General features: G+C 38.1%; 1 protein-coding gene across 2 annotated transcripts in view; it reads right to left on the bottom strand.

The window, feature by feature from the left end:
• The window catches only part of LOC107086906 (glucosidase 2 subunit beta-like), a 220,645-nt gene that overhangs the window by 31,730 nt on the left and 172,580 nt on the right, over positions 1-16,335 (bottom strand). For both annotated transcript variants that reach the window (XM_015378178.1, XM_015378179.1), the window contains exon 13: positions 8,154-8,225. In XM_015378178.1, the coding sequence (XP_015233664.1) occupies positions 8,154-8,225 (72 nt within the window). The remainder of the gene's footprint in view (positions 1-8,153; positions 8,226-16,335) is intronic.

Genomic DNA, 16,335 nt, shown 5'->3' with positions numbered 1-16,335 from the left:
TAACAGATAAAAACCTTTAGATAAACCAAACATTACCGCCACATATCTGACTCTATAACCATTAAAACAACTATTTTCATTAATTTCAGACGGAACTATTCACAGAGTTGTATTATTATATTAAACTGAACTTCAAATTTTCACAACTGTTCTGCGCCAAGTAAAATTTCCTCCCCCCCCCCGCACGCTCCAAGGTGTCCTGGTTTTCCCAAATGAAAATATGGTCACCCTAAGATAGAGCCTACCATAGGTCTATTTTAGTCGGACTAAGCAGCAATTCAGCAGCAATTTCATGGGTCTGACAGGAAAAGAGATGCAGCTACAAAGTAAAACACATCTACTTTGAAGGAAAAACAAAAACAAAAATCTGTTAATCGCACAAGAAAACAAGCAATTTTGGAGCTGCACTTCGCGTATATAGTAAGCGGGACGGATTCCTGCAAAACCAATGAAAGAAACATTACAAAAAGAATACTTTACCCATAATAGGAATTCAAGAGGACAGAAAATCGATAAAGTAGTGAGCTTCTTGAGCCTCACAAAAAACAAAATAATTAGGGGCAGACAGAGCAGGAAGTGCGGCGTATTTCTCTGACCTCAGGGAAAGAAAAACTCTTTACAAACTTTACAGATCTCTCTCTGAGAATCACATTTCAATGCCTCAGTCAGCATATAAACTGTCCCACTATGTTTATTGTTCTGTGTTTCTTTTCTTTAAACATTATGTTTTTAATATAGGAATATCTATATTCTCTATGTGTTCTGGTTTGAAATTCTGCACAGACTCGTTATGTGGGGCTCTGCTTTATAATGCACTTGTAATGTATAGTGTAATTGTAATGTAACTTTTAATGCACTTGTGTTTTTATTTTGTTTTTTAAAATAACTTCTCCTAATCCATCCAAGTAAATATGTGATAATTGTTTTAATTTGTGTATAGCACAAAAGTGAAAAATATCTGCACAGATCTGCTCACCCTGCCTAGTCGGAGTCTCTCTTTATGCAGTCCGTGCGACATTTGAAAAAATGTCGAAGATCGAAGATTAAAAAGTCATAAGCAACCAGTGTGTTCAGGCCTTCAGTTGAACATGTAAATGTCCGTGTGAGTCAAGGCTCAGACGCTTTCAAAGTCATGGCATTGTGGCCATTAAAATTGATGGTGTTTGGTATTGTGATGCTAATGCAGCCCTTCTGCTGCCTTCATAACTACAAGGGTTGTTGTTTGTATATTTTTAAATTTGGCTATCTATGTATTCTCAAACTAGTTTCTTTGTTTTTTATTATTATTTTACCAATACAAGATCTTGATTGGGTTCTCTTCATTATTCAAATATGTCTTTTGCTTCTAGTTTTCACAGCAAATATCATAGGGGGTTTGTGTCAAGTCTAACTAAGAATGTGGTTTAACAAAACATTTAAGCATTTATATTTCCCATCTTCAATAAAAAAACAAAACTATACGTTACAAAACTTTTCTACAATTATTTAATTAATTTTCCAATTCCCTGTCCTCTTTCTAATTACATTGTTGCAGTGTTGTTGCAACTGTTGTGTCTATCCCCCAATATTTATGTTTGTATAGCGTGAACAAGGTCTTGCTTTGCGCAGCTGATTTGGATAAAATCTTTCAAAGTATAACAAACAAGCTCAATGAGCTTTCATTTAGGCGATTCAGATTAGGTTCTCCCTCAGGGATGTACAGGCAGCAGCAGTTTGCTTTGTATCATTGTTCTGGAAGAATCCATTATTTGTTCCAAAAGAAGTTAATATATATGGGATATAAGGTGCTGCTGAAACCGTCATTTCATAATAACTTCTTAGATGACCATAGGTTTTTCTCCATATGAATAAATAATTTCACCCACATGTAGTTTTTGGTTTAGGTACAAAGTGGCCTTTATCTGAAACTATACTTTCTTTTGATACTACACTTGGCATAGTATTCTACTATAAATCTAGTGCTGTTTAATCTGTGAGGAGGACATTATGCCAATAAGAATCAGACTGCCTTTATTTGTCATTGTACAGAGCACAATGAAATTTTTTCCTGAACAACCGATGCAAGAGACATATTACAACAACATAAATGGGGAGACAGGTGCCTGAGGCTGCAGCCATTGCATTAGATAGATAATAATGGCAAACATAGGGGGTAGATGAAGATTACAAAAAAATAAACTCTCACACAGTGTCTTTGCAGGGCATAGTATGAGATTGCAAAAACAAAACAAAAAATCTACATATAGATATGGGGAGGGGAGGGAGGGAAGGAGTAGGGAACACAGTAGGTAGGGAATGGGGGAGAAAGCAAGTGAAGCTGGTGGGTTTTAAGGACTGCGCTAAATCTTGTACCAGTTCAACAGTAGGGCTCGGCATGGTTCAGTTATGGCTTGGTGTCCGGCTTTGCAACTCACAGATCTCTTTGCCTTTTAACAACGCAAACTTCGTCTCGAATTAACAATAAAAGGCATCAAAAGGGTGTGGAGCAACCTGAGATAATGCAGAGACCAAGGCTCTTATTGAACTTCAAGCCGAGGATGCAATCCAGGCACAAAATAATTTCTGGAATGTTACAGGTGCTGCCATCTTTGGTTGCCTAATTCCTGCCTTGAGAGCTGTAGTATTGTGGACTGCCGATAGGAGGCAAGGAACCGTGCTAGCCTGATGTGTAAATGGTCATAAGAACCTGGCGTTGCACAGTGAACTGATCAAATCTCAGCCTGAAATCGTGAAGAATCGTTTCACAGGGGTAGTGTAAATGGGGAAATAGTCAAACTAAAATCAGTCAGCATTACCCTCTGAAAAGACCGAGCATTCATGTCATCATTCAGCCTTTTTATTTCACCCATTGCTATTCAAATGTCTCTGGATTATAAACCTCAACGAGTAAGTTTAATGGGCTTCAAATTGCTACCAACATAGACAGAATGTTGAAAATGTGCTACAGACGTGACAACCCCGCAACACACAAGCATAATCTGTCACTGCAGAGAACACAGCTCCGGTGCTCTAAAGTCCAGGAGTGATGTAGCTGATATTAGACAATATGGCTATAAAAGTAATTCGAAAATCAGAATTCAAATAAGTTGTCACAACATCTGACACAACTTTTATTACCATAACTTTGATTCATATTATGGATATTGTATGAAATTATCATAAAGCCAACATTATCTCTTGATAAGCCTTAACAAAATGTCAAGAATTGATACAAAATTTGATAAACAAACATTTAACTTTTAAGAAGCTGAAAAAAAGAAACCTGTATTAATTTAAGGGTCATAGTCATATCATATTAGATCACTTTTTTCGTTTAGCTCACTCAGGTTACATATAAACTTTTTCTGAAACATTACTCTTGTTATATTACTAGTTATTTTTGCATTTAAGTGGCGGCAATGGCGTTGGATGCCGGAGTTTCCCCAGCAACCGGAGGGTTGTCGATTCAAGCCCTGGTTCCGGGTTTTTAATGTTGTTGTGTCCTTGGGCAAGACACTTGACATGGACCTACTGATGGTGGTCAGAGGGCCTGGTGGGGCCTGTGTACGGCGGCCTCACTTCTGTCAGTGAGCCCGGGGCAGTTCTGGCTATAATGTATCTTGCCACCATCAGTGTGTGTGTGAGCATGGTTTAAAGCACTTTGGTCAAGTCTACTGGTTTGAAATAAAGTTAATTATAGGCCAATTAATATTACTCTTTTTGCTCAGTTTGTAAGTAAATGAAGCCTTTTGTCCATATTTACTATAACATTGAGTAAACAGAGGTATGATTCTGTTCATGGGTGCAGGGGGTAAACAAGGAAGTAATGTGGCTCACCCAGTTAGCACCTCCCAGTGAAGTTAGGCATATAAAGAAGAAAAGTCCAGGATCAGTGCTAAACAATATTTAATTCCAAGAGGGAAAGAACTGAAATAGTGCTCAGAATACAGTATGAATGTCGGTGGTCATTGAAGCGGGAGCTAAAACCTGCCGAGGCATTCAGATATCACTGCAGAGTTGATAGATGCTTGAGTACACATCTGATACTGGTTATTAACGCTATTCTTAATCTCTACAGTCTAAGTACAGATTACATTCTAAACATATCATATCATAATTTGATTGATTGATTGAATCCCAATGATTTTTTGCAGCTTTAACAAGAAACTCCACAATACAATAAAAATATTATGGAAACCTCATGTAAATAGTCTTGTGTCTTTTAAGTCTGAATTTTCTGCATTTTACATTTCCATCAAGAAGAGCCATTGTTTTTAAGTTATTTCATCTCAGACAAGAAAGAGCCAGTCTCAGGTAATCCAGTTGTGTGTTTATCCGTCTTTTCAGGTGGACTTTTTCCTGTTGGGTGCATTTACCATCTTGTCATTTCTCCTAGCGTGTCTTCTTGTTTTTAGGGAGGAGGTCGGTGGGTAGTGGGGAAATCATGAAGACGGACGACGCTGTCACACCGGGATTGTGTTTGTCGCAATGCAAGCATTTTCCTCCGCTCTATTATCATTACTATTGCTGATGTTATTGTTACAACAGCCATCTCAGGAAGTTGTAGCGCTGCTGGAGCCGAAAGGCAGAAAAGTGAAATGGGGAAATGGAAACATTGGGATTCAAGAGGCTGAATGTGTGTTGTATAATATCTGCATTTACAGATAATTGGCAGCATGGCGTATGACTGCTGTGCATTCTGTTTTTTTTGTTTTTTTTTTCTACTACAAACATAAAAGAACAATCAAGCTTCGGGAACAATTTTAATTTCCCAAACTGCAAAGGCCATGAGCGGTAATCAAATGCATAGTATCAAATCCAATTTTGTAAAGTTGTAAAAACAAGTTTTAGTTTTGGCATAAACATAATAGTCACAGTTGAGGTTTTACATGTGAAGCCATCTCTCCTCTCTGTCTCATTCGGCCGTCCTTTAGGATGCTGGAGCAGGTGTGATAAATGCAACCGTTTAAATCAAAGCCCCCCTCTTTCCCCCTCCTCATTCCTCTGGGGAGAAATAGGATGCCTCCATGCAGATTGATATCAAGAGGCCCAGCCATCTCCTGAAAGCTCTGACTGATGGTCTGCCTGGATAAAAAATGAACTTTATACCCAACATTCTGGTTATGATTCATCTGTCTCCCTATTCATCCACACAGACCTTCACCACAGTACATGCTCTATGGAAACATTACACTTTATCATATATAGAGTCCTTCTGCCTGCCCACACCCAGAAGATACCAAAATGTTAGCATGTGCAGGGTTAGATGAATTTAGTACATGTTTTTTTTTCCCAGAAGGTGAGCTAAACAAAATATTAAAAGTAGTTCAGTCTCTTTATAAAATTCAGTACTGATTTGATATACACCTGCATTTTGGAGTCCCATGTTATCAGCTGGTGTTAGTCTGCTGTTTTACCAAGTCTACAGGCTGAGCAGCCAACTAAAAGGCCATTTTCAGTGACTAGACCAGTGGATTTATTGTACAGTACATGCAAAGTTTTCTCAGTGTCTGAGATTTCTATATAAAAAGTAAAACACAACAAAAAAAAACTATAATATATCATTATGCCAGTAATGTAGCTGTGAAAGAGATGCGTTTCACTTTTCTAACTGATATACTGAACTTTATAAGCATGTCATTACATATTATTAAGGTACACTTGTAAGATTTAAAATATACTTTAAAATATTTGCACTTAAAACATTGCATGTGTTTATTGGAAGATGTCTTGTTCCGACCTCAAAGATGTGTTCAACCAATGTTCCTACTTGGTCCGTCAGCCCCTCCATACCATCATGAGTGACAGGCAGACAGTGCATAGGGGTCACATTACTCATACTTAGCATTCTGTTCCTCTTCTTTCCTGCACTAACAACATGGTGAAGTGTTTCACTTGGTGCTCCAAACAGGAGAAGGTGTGGGAGGCGTTGTGCAAAAATATAAAACACTAACCAAGCTATGGAATCCTACCAATTTGCTATTTAAAAGTGTAATATATATATATTACACTTTATATACTTTATATATACATACACACAGATAAATCACACTGTAACATTTCACTTAGCATGGATCGAACTTTGACATGGATGCAATTTATGTGGGTATTAAGGTCTTTGTAATTTCTTTTTTTGTAAAAAAACAAAACTCAAGGCTATTGAGTTAACATATAAACTTGTCTTTGGGAAGAGTCACCTTAAATTAGTGAATTCTTTAATCACCACAGCTTCAATTTTCGAAGGGATAGTATAACTGGAGCAGCCTATCACACTAGACACTAGACATGACAGCTATAGATTAGAAAGTAAGGATGACACCAAAAATGTAGATTAAGAACACAACTCCATTGAATATTTGTTAAAGAAAGTTACGTGAGACTATACAGTGCAGTGCGTATTTTAAAGTCAGCCAGAGTATGGATAATCCTGGGGTAGGTCCTCTGTTGCAAAAAAAAGCAGTTTGCTCCAACATTGCACATGATGTAAGCTACTTATGTCACCATGCTTTATTATAGTGACATCATATTATGACCATAGGTACTACTTGAGAGAGCCTGGTATGAGCGGTTGCATATCGATGAGCTGTGGCATGTAACATCTGCACTTGTATCAATCGGTTTCTAGAGCATTTAAAGGAGAACCACCAAAGCTGGCCTCACCCCAAGGTCATCACATGAATTGGGCCAACACAGGGTTGGCAGTTCTATTATTCATTTATTACAACACCCTGGAGAACCAGATATAAGAAATGTTTCCTGCCACCAGAAAGGCTTCAACCAAAAGGTTCTTGCCAAGCACCCTGAATCCACATTAAATCACATGTAAGCAATAGCAGGCCCCTTGCTCATAGAGACTGGTATGTGTTAAAGTTGCCAAGCAGTTTGTGAAAAGAGCCCACACCTCCAAATTGCATATAGGCAAGTTCGTTCTAAACCGGTGTGAGTATTTCAAGCAGCAAGTCTAATGGAAAGAACATTTCTCTCCTTGTTAAAGAGGAACTCTGGCATCATGTTTTGTGAATAATAAAATTAAGAAATTTGAACTGTGGAATTGGTATTACAAGTTATGAGTAAAAAATAAAACTGGTACTCCAAATGTTGCTGACTAGCTCACAATTATTAGTAGACAGCACACATTGCATCATATAGATAGGAGTGCAATGTTAGTGTTAAGTACAAATAATTAGGCAGGGTTGCAATTCCATGTGACTCTGCACCGCAGCTAGCTTTAGTGCATCCTGTGATTATACTGTTAATTAAAATTTTAATAGTATTTTCCTCAACACTATAAGGTTGAAAAATATGGTGAAGTTGAAGAAAGTGGCAAAAAAAAAAACTCCCCACATTCTAAAGCTGAAGAAATGTTGTGGAAATTTGTTACCCTTGGCGGTAGCATCGAGAAAATGATGGCTTGGAAAGCAGTAGAAAAAAATGAGGGTTGTGCTAGAGCACAGTGGCATCATTATTGCCTAAACACTGAAAGTATGTTTTCCAAGATCGCTTTTACTCAGTAGTGATGGGATTCTACCATACTATGCTGGAATAAATAATATTAAATTTGTGAAATTCCCCAGACAAAAGAACTTAAAAGTATGTTCAGACATGCAATACTGATGCATTTCATAACATTTATAACACACCAAATGTCAGCAGTTTGTAGAGCCATTTCAAGGTTCAGTCAATCATCAGTGTTCTGAAGAAACTGAAACCTCAAGAGAGAAAAACAACCTCAAGCCCCAGCAGGAAATGAAACCAGCCAATTTGCTCTGATCAAAAGGTATTAAAATAAAAAAAATAAAAAAAATCTCTAAAAGACTGATTAAAGATCACAAAGTAAACATATATTTAATAATGTTAAGAATATTCAAACATATTTTGAACAAAGGCTAGCTTCCATATAAGCTAAGTGATGGAATTTGTTTCAAATCCATTAATGGAATAGGCATTTATAATTATATTTATCTAAGAGTGAAAATACTCTGCTGGAGATTTTAAATGTCAAGAGTAGAGCACATACCCAAAGTGCAGCCAGGCACTTTAGAAAGAGTATTTTAATATCAACTTCCTCCATAATAGATTTACTATTTCCCCCACTCTGGCTGACACATCCTGGCAGGTCATCAATTGAGATATTCCACTTTGGAAACCAAATAGACATAGATTGAGGTACTTACCCTAATGAGACCTCTGTTCCTGATGTGCTCTTTTGTGAGACTGTATTGAACGGGCACAGTGTATACATGTACCTGCAAAGGAGATGGAAAGCAAAATTCAGTTCCTGAATGAGATGGTCCAGATGGTCTTATTTATATGTCAGACAACTTTTTTTTTTACTTAGAACATGGTTGGTTGATTTCCTCTATTTTAGGACTGATGGAAAGAAAAATGCTGGCATGTGCAAATATAACTGGCAGATTTTAGTCCACCACCATGTTCAGCATGAGTAGAAATGCCAGCTAATATGCATTATAATACAAAGCATTGTGTTCTCGCTGCTGGATGTGTTTGCACATCTGGTTAAAATTTATCTGCAGAAATACTTGATATGAATATTAAAACCCTCTTAAAAATTGGTTTCCTTAAGAATCAATGTATTTTTTGAGAATGTAGCAGTAAGTGGTGAAAAACCACAGCATAATTACCATAACACTGCTATTTCTATCTCTACTTTGCTTGTCTCGAGCCATCCTCCCTGCCCACAAGTTTAAGGAACCATTACCATGATGGCAAGAAAGATTTTGTAACCAGTTCCAAACATATCTGACGTTCCTAGTAAGATCTTGACCCTTTTGTGATAAAACCTTAAAATTATGCCCCAGTGTTTAACTGCTACTTGCCTCGAGCAAAACACCAAAAAGCTCAGGACATATGATAGACCGATCTGTATGTATATAATGTCAACTTACTAAGCAGCTTGCAAAAGATGACTAAATTGCTGGCAATGGTTAGATAATCTTTGACTGAACAGGGAAAGTACATTCTGTGCTTCTCTTGGCTGACGTTTCTGGAGTAAGCTCAAACTCCTCCAAATGAGGACTTACTAAAAGAGAAACCTCTGGAAGCTCACACAAAACTTTCAGTAACTTTAAGAGCTGCTTTCTAAATACTGAGCTGCTACATATGCAGACTTGCCCCACTCTCCATTAGCAAATAAATACAAAAATATACAATGCCTGTCTAAATCCTCAGTCATCCAGGTCATAGCAACCAAAAGCATGCTTGAAACATAGGACACTGGACTCTTGCTTAGTTTTTCTGAAGATGTTTCAGCACCTATCCAGGAGTCTTTATAAATTTTGCCAGCTTAAGCCTGGAACAAGCTGTTATTGGAAAGATGATGTCTTTAGACAGCATGGAGCCAAAGCGACAAAATATACTCTTGTGCCATAAACCATGATAATAGTTTGGGATATTGGGAATAAAGGTACATGCTTTATATTAACGTTATTGTTAATTGGGTTTGGAAGATGAAAGCCTTGCTCTGCAGCTGACTTTGCTCTACAGCACATCGGCCTAAAATACATAGTATCACAAGACACTCCCAAAAAGCTGCACCTTTGCCCCCTGCAGTGCTTTGAGGATAAAGCAACTTTCTCAGGCCTCTTTTTTTCCTCTTTGGGGACTGCTCTCTGACCAGATTGCAGCTGAGAGACACCACTGTGGCCCCATGGCCAGGGGCGAGAACTGCAAATGACCAAGGCTACTGTAAGTGGATCTGGTGGCTGACATCAGAAATCAATTACTGCAAAAACACTTTTTGCAACATTCCTCTTTAAGTTTGAGGAACTTTCAGATGCTTAAAGAGGTGAAGAGAGTGAGCTAGAGGACCTTCCCTAATGTATACCCAGTTTGAACAAGGAACTCTCCTGGTGTGAGCCCGCCATGCTAAGGTGCTAATACTGGAGGAACCCACCCTTTCCAAAACATAAATAGCAGAGATAGAGGTCTGGCACATTTAGGGACAGATTTTCCAGCTAAACAATATGTCATTTTGATGATCTTTGGTAATTTCATGTGGTTACTGTTGAGTAAAGTCAAAGCTAACAAGATGAACCACAGGGTTCTAACTAGTTTGCTAACTAGTTTATTGTTTATAAAGCTAAAACACACTTTTATTTCACTAAGGGGTTGAACACTTATAAAGCATTAACATCCATGGGTTTTATCATATGTATATTCTATTTTGATTACCAAATTATGACCAAAACTGAATTCAGGGGAACCCTCATGTCTGCTAGCTCACAAAGAAGGTAAATAATCAATTAACTAAAGGTTATTGGTTGCTGATTAAGCAATTTTATTAAATGAATGCAATTCATTTAATAAAAAGTTATTTGGCCAAATTATGTTTTAATCACCTCTTGGATTTGCATTCCAATTTAAAAAAAATTAGTTGAAAGCTCATTTGATCACATTCCAAATTCTTCAAGATAAACTTTGGTTCTTAAACATAAAATGTATGCTAAACTTATTTTATCGCATATTGCTCATTAATTATGGTTTTCAACTATGTTTTTCCTTCTTCTTTGCACACTTCAGAGCAATGGCTTAGTGGCTAGTGCAGTGCATTTGGGCTCTGAGAAGCTTGCAAGTACCCGGCTCACCAGGCGCTGCACAGTGGCAGCCCACTGCTCTCCAAGGGGATTGGTTAAATACAGAGTTAATTTCTCCATTGTCAAATCAATTAAGTTCTATTTCCTTTTTCTATTTGTATATTTCTAGTAGCTTAGTTTGGTTGAGTTTCACTAGTTTAGTCAAGAGTTTCTACCTGGAGTTGACTTAGAGCTGAATGATTTTAGGTAATAAATGTATATTTTGAATAGGTCATCACCGAAAGAACGAGATCCCAGATACAAGTGGCCGAAATTAGCTTTCTCTGTAGTGTGTTTGGGCTCTCCTTTAGAGAAAGGGTGAGGAGCTCAGTGACCCTGGGAGGACTAGGAGTACAGACCTCCTGAAGGGATCTGGTTAGGATGCCTCCAGGAGGTCTCCCTGGTGAGTTGTTCTGGGTACGTCCCATTGGGAGGAGACCTAAGGGGGACCCAGGGCACACTGGAGGGACTATGTTTTTTGGCTGGCCTGGTAATGCTTGGGATTCCCAGGGAGAAACAGAAGCTGCTACCCCGCGACCCAAGAAAGCGAAAGAGGATGGATGGATGGATGGATGGATGTAGAATGGAGGTTCTGTTGAATTTTCTATAATTGTGCAGTTATCTATTTGACAATGATTTTAGCTTGATTAACACTGTCATTTTCTGTTCTAATACACAGCTAGTAGATGCTACTAAGAAAAGTATTAGTTTCTTCATGGATCGGTTAACTGCAACATAATCAGATTAAAGAAAAGAACCTAAATTAATTATACAGATACATATACAGATACGCCAGAAACACATTACAAAAAAAAGTGTCACAAACTTCAAAAATTATACCAATGCTCCCTTGCCATGCAGTGTTTTAAACATTTAGCGAATTTATTTATGCATTGAGGTGCTACAAAGACACAAGGAAACATGTTTAACATAAATGAATACAGTAAGATCAATACTTAGAATAAACATGTGTAGGCTGTATTTTTAAAGGGTAACATGGCAATTATTAATTAACAAGAAAAATATACAGTTAGATTAAATATTATACATATGTGCTGAGATGTTTTTTCCTCTATTGGGAACTGTGTCAGTTAGGGACCTGGGCCTTCTAAATAAGGCTAGTAGGAAATGGGAAGGAGCTGATTTTGTGATGTGATGTTCTGTACTTCATTGCCCGCAGTCTCATACCTAAGGGGAGAGTCTGAAACAGCTTGTACCCATGTTTAGAGGGGTCAGCTACAATCCTTTTTACTTGCCTCTCGGTTCTGAAGGTGTACAGTTCCAGAAGAGAATAAAGATTGCACCCCATCACGCTCTCTTCAGAATGGATGATATGCTGCCTCCTGTTCTTGTCCCACGTGGTGACAGATAAATACCAAATGGCAATGGTGGAGGGGAGGATGCACTAAATGATGAAGGAGTATACATGCACCATAGTTGTCTTTGGCAGGCTAAACTTCTTCAAATATCTTCTTTGTGATATTCAGCCCTACTTCAAGATCCTGAACAATGATGATGGAGATCAATCTCCTACGTGTAGACAGACTCTTTCCTCTTAGAGATGAGTCCAGTGAGGTTAGTGTCATCTGCAAACTTCGAGAACTTGACGGACTGGTGACTGGAGGTGCAGCTGAGGAGCAGAGGGGAGAGAAAATAGCCTTGAGGTTAACTGATGGTACTGGAATCTGGGACCTGTTTTCCCGGGTAAACATTCTACTTTCTGTCTGTCAGGATGTCTGGGATCCACCCTTAGATGGATTCAAGCATGCTTAGCTAGGAGAGCTTGTCCAGCAAAAGGTATGGGACGGTGGTAGTGAAACAGTGCTCAAGTCCACAAACAGGATCCAGGCGTAGGTTCCTTGGTAGTCCAGTTTCTGCAGGATGTAGTGAAGAGCCATGTTTATTGCATCATCCATGAACCTGTTGGCTCTTTGTGTGAAATTCAGCAAATTCAGAAGTTGTGACCAATTTAAGGTCGTCCTATGGTCCTTGTTTTTTTGGGGGGGAACAGGTATAATGGTGGAGGCTTTGATACAGGCCGGCACATGCCAAGTCTCCAGTTAAATATGTATATAAATGGAAAAGACATCTGATAAGTACAGTTTTTAATGGTGGATGGGGAAACATGTTCCAGTCCATCTACTTTGCATTGTTTCTGCATCTTAAACAGCCAGAGGGTGTGTTTTTGCAGTTGTACTTTCAGTCACTTTGAGAACAGCAGTTTAGCTTCTAGCACCTCCTACTGTAAACCAGAGTTTGTCATTGTTATATCTCACTGAGCAATCTTCACAAAAGGTGATGTAGAAGGTTACAGCACCTTTGAACCCTTCCAAGATATTGGTAATGGTCCTGAAAAATTCCAGTCAGTGCAGTCCAAACATGCCTGGAGATCCTCTACAGGTTCACTTGTCCAGCTCTTTGATGACTTGACCACAGGCTTACACAGCTTTAATTTTAGCCTGTATGAAGAAATAAGGTGGAGCCTCATGTGATCAGTGTGGCCAAGAGCAGTGTGGGGGATGACATGATAGGCACCACTCAGTGCAGTGAAGTGGTTATTTTGCCAGTAGACATCTCAGGTGCAGCTCTTTATCAAATCACTCTGCCTTGTTTTCTTTTGATCTGTCATGGTTAAATGAGTTCAAATATTTATTTTTTGAGTTAGTTTTTAATTCAATGCTCAAAGTAAATAGAGAAAGTGGGTTATATTTTAACCCTGTGTAAAGGCGTGATCAGAAGTGAACTACCTCTTGGCAATATGAAGGATTTGATACGAGCAATGTAAATGGCACAAAACAGGCAAGTAGAGGGAAGTAAAACTGCAAATAGCACTGTAGATTAAATAGAAAATGTAAGTAAATAGAATGACTAGAAATGTTGTTTGAGTTGAACGTTTCTGTCAATTTTTCCACAGTTCCCAAATGGGAGATAGGACTTGAGAACTCTCTTGTTGAGAGGAGTACAAAAAGAAAAATGTGGGAACTGCTGCCTTAATCAGTCAATGATTGGATCTGGGTGTGGCATAGGGTGAGGGAGTGTAGTGGAGTAAAACCTTTTTTCCTTCCATACCTCAACGGAGGGTGACCCGTCCCCCAATGCGGGATAAAAAGTCCTGATACTGGGTACTGGACAGATGGAAGTACCACCAGAAGCAATCATTATCCAACCAGCCGAAGGCAGGAAGGCTCTTCTGTAGTGGTCTGTCCTGCACTGGATCTGGGGAAGCCTCTTACTGAAGACAATCTATTGTTGTTTAACAGTTTGATGAAGAGGATACTCACAATTGTCCATGATCTTCTGCACTTTATAAAGTATTCTACTTTGTGAATGACTCTCCAGAGTTTCTACATCAGTTCCTAGAACCCAGCCAGTTTGGCGTGTACTACTGTACACTACAAACTGGGGGCATCTCTGGAGCATCTGGCTTAGACAGGGATGCCAACACTGTGACTCATTTCTGTAAATGATGTGAGGAAACAAGCTGGGTGAAATTTCATTGTGTCGTCTGTCTGAACTGTTTGGGGGAGTGATGCGAAATATAAAGCGACAAAGACAGGTAAACATATTTTTCAACATCGATGTAAATGCACCTTTACAGAGTTTTTTGAGTATATAATAGTTTGAAGTCAGATAGCTAGATTGTAAATGTAAGAGTTACTTGTACATGTATGATAGTTTGATGAATATGTAAGAGAGATTAGGTGAATTTATAAGAAAGTTTGATAGTATATGTAGAAGAGATGATTGGAGTTGTGTTTGTACAAGTAAATAGTTAAATCTATATGAGAATTTGGTGTTATTTGGCGTTGTTTGTTTGCAACATCACTTACTTTGTCTTTACATATCATGAATATAATATGAATAAAGAAATTATAAAACAATTATTTCAACATTCTCCAGCATGTAGAGTTCATACACTCACATTCAATACAATATTTTTCTAAACTGTAGTGAACTGTTTCGAAAAGCATAAAAACGTCTTTTCATTAATAAATTGTATGTGTAATAAATTGTATGTGTAAAACATTCACTGTATTGTCTATTTTATGGGTGTTCTTAAATAAGTAATAAGTACTGTAAAGCATAAGATAAAAAAACACAATTTACACAAAAACTGTGTGTAAATAGGATTTCTTCTTTACTCAATGGCTACCCCATGAGATAAAGAGTGGCATAGATCTACCAATTATCCCACCACCCACAGCTCTTCCACTTGGGCAAAGACAAATCTAGAAGAGTTAACACTTAGCCGAAGCCATCACTAATATACTTGGCTCTGGGGAGTTGAGGCACAATCACTCAGCCCTGAAGAAAACTGATGAAAGACCTCGATGCAGAAGCTGACCGGATAAAAGGCAGCCATGCTTTTTTTATTGATACTTGAACCATTACACTGACTTCTTTGAGAGGACACTAGGATTCTCAGGCTTCTGAAATGTAGGAAAGAGAAAGATGGAGTAGAGAAGAAGTGTGGGAAGCGAAAGAAGCAGTATGTTTTTTGCAGTAATGGGCTCTATGCACAGCTCCACTACTTCCTGAATTTAAGGCAGCACCTTTGTTTCCTGTCTTTCATTATTGGACGAACTGATTAATCCAGGTGTGTCTGGCCAGTTACTTCGGTCATACACACCTGGATTAATCAGTGCATCCAATCATGAAAGACAGGAAACAAAGGAGCTGCCTTAAATTCAGGAAGTAGTGGAGCTGTGCATAGAGCCTATTGCACTAAACACCTCATATTAATAGCAATGGTTAAGTTCTTAAATGCAATGTTGCATGCAGAGCTGAACTATCATAGTTCAGTCAGTATCAGATATGAAACGTATCCTTTGTTTGCACCCATATCTAAAACTCTTACAGGCAGTGTTATATTTCTTGTTACAATATATATTTTAACCATAATTAGTGGAAGGAATTTTGCTGTAGTTAATGTTTATGGAATGTTCAAACTTCAATAGAAGTTTTTTTCCAAAGAAACTGCATAAAATATCAGTTTCCAAAGAAAGCTTAAGGATTGACAATATTTTGTAATCCAGCATGGGGTATAACTTTCTTTAGCTGCATAGAAATACTATGTGCAACAGTGGTGAATACATTTCTGCAGTAACAGTGAGAATGTTTTTATTAAACATTATGAAGCCAACTCTCGTTTTAGTTTAGAGCCAGATTAACCAAAATTCATCCAAGCATGATATACATAAAAATCACCGGTAGTATTTTCCTTTGCCTTTCAAAGATCAGGAAAACATGAGAAAAATATTTCCTTAAACAGAATGGGGCTTTTTGAACACATCTCTAAAGACTTATGGACTCCCACATAGTGATAATTATTTAGATAATTAGATAGTCTATATGATGTATTCTACCAAAACTGGTAGGCTTTTCAGCTTTCATTACATAGTCATGGGACATTCAGGTCTAATGTCAAATCCTGTGTAGCAAACCATTTAGAATTTTCATGAGCCACAACAGGCCAAAATACATAGACTCATCAAACCAATGCAAATCTGTTTTGTGTTTTAGGGGCGCAGGAAGATATACTGCCTTGTAGAATTGCTACATTAATATTACTCATTCCTATACAAAACAGTGCACTTTTTTTTTTACTTTCAAAGAAGGAGGATGCTTGGAACTGAAAGTGGAACTGGCAATCTGACCTGTTTTGTTAATAGTGTTCATAATTATCTGGGCACTTAAAGGCATGCATGGAGAACCGAAAGGTCATTCCAAGACAGTCAGTTGATCCTTAAATGTGGACAAAAAC

This window comes from Cyprinodon variegatus, unplaced genomic scaffold, assembly GCF_000732505.1.
Source record: "Cyprinodon variegatus isolate N-32 unplaced genomic scaffold, C_variegatus-1.0 Scaffold166, whole genome shotgun sequence".
NCBI lineage: Eukaryota > Metazoa > Chordata > Actinopteri > Cyprinodontiformes > Cyprinodontidae > Cyprinodon > Cyprinodon variegatus.
This window is presented reverse-complemented; position numbering and strand designations above follow the sequence as displayed.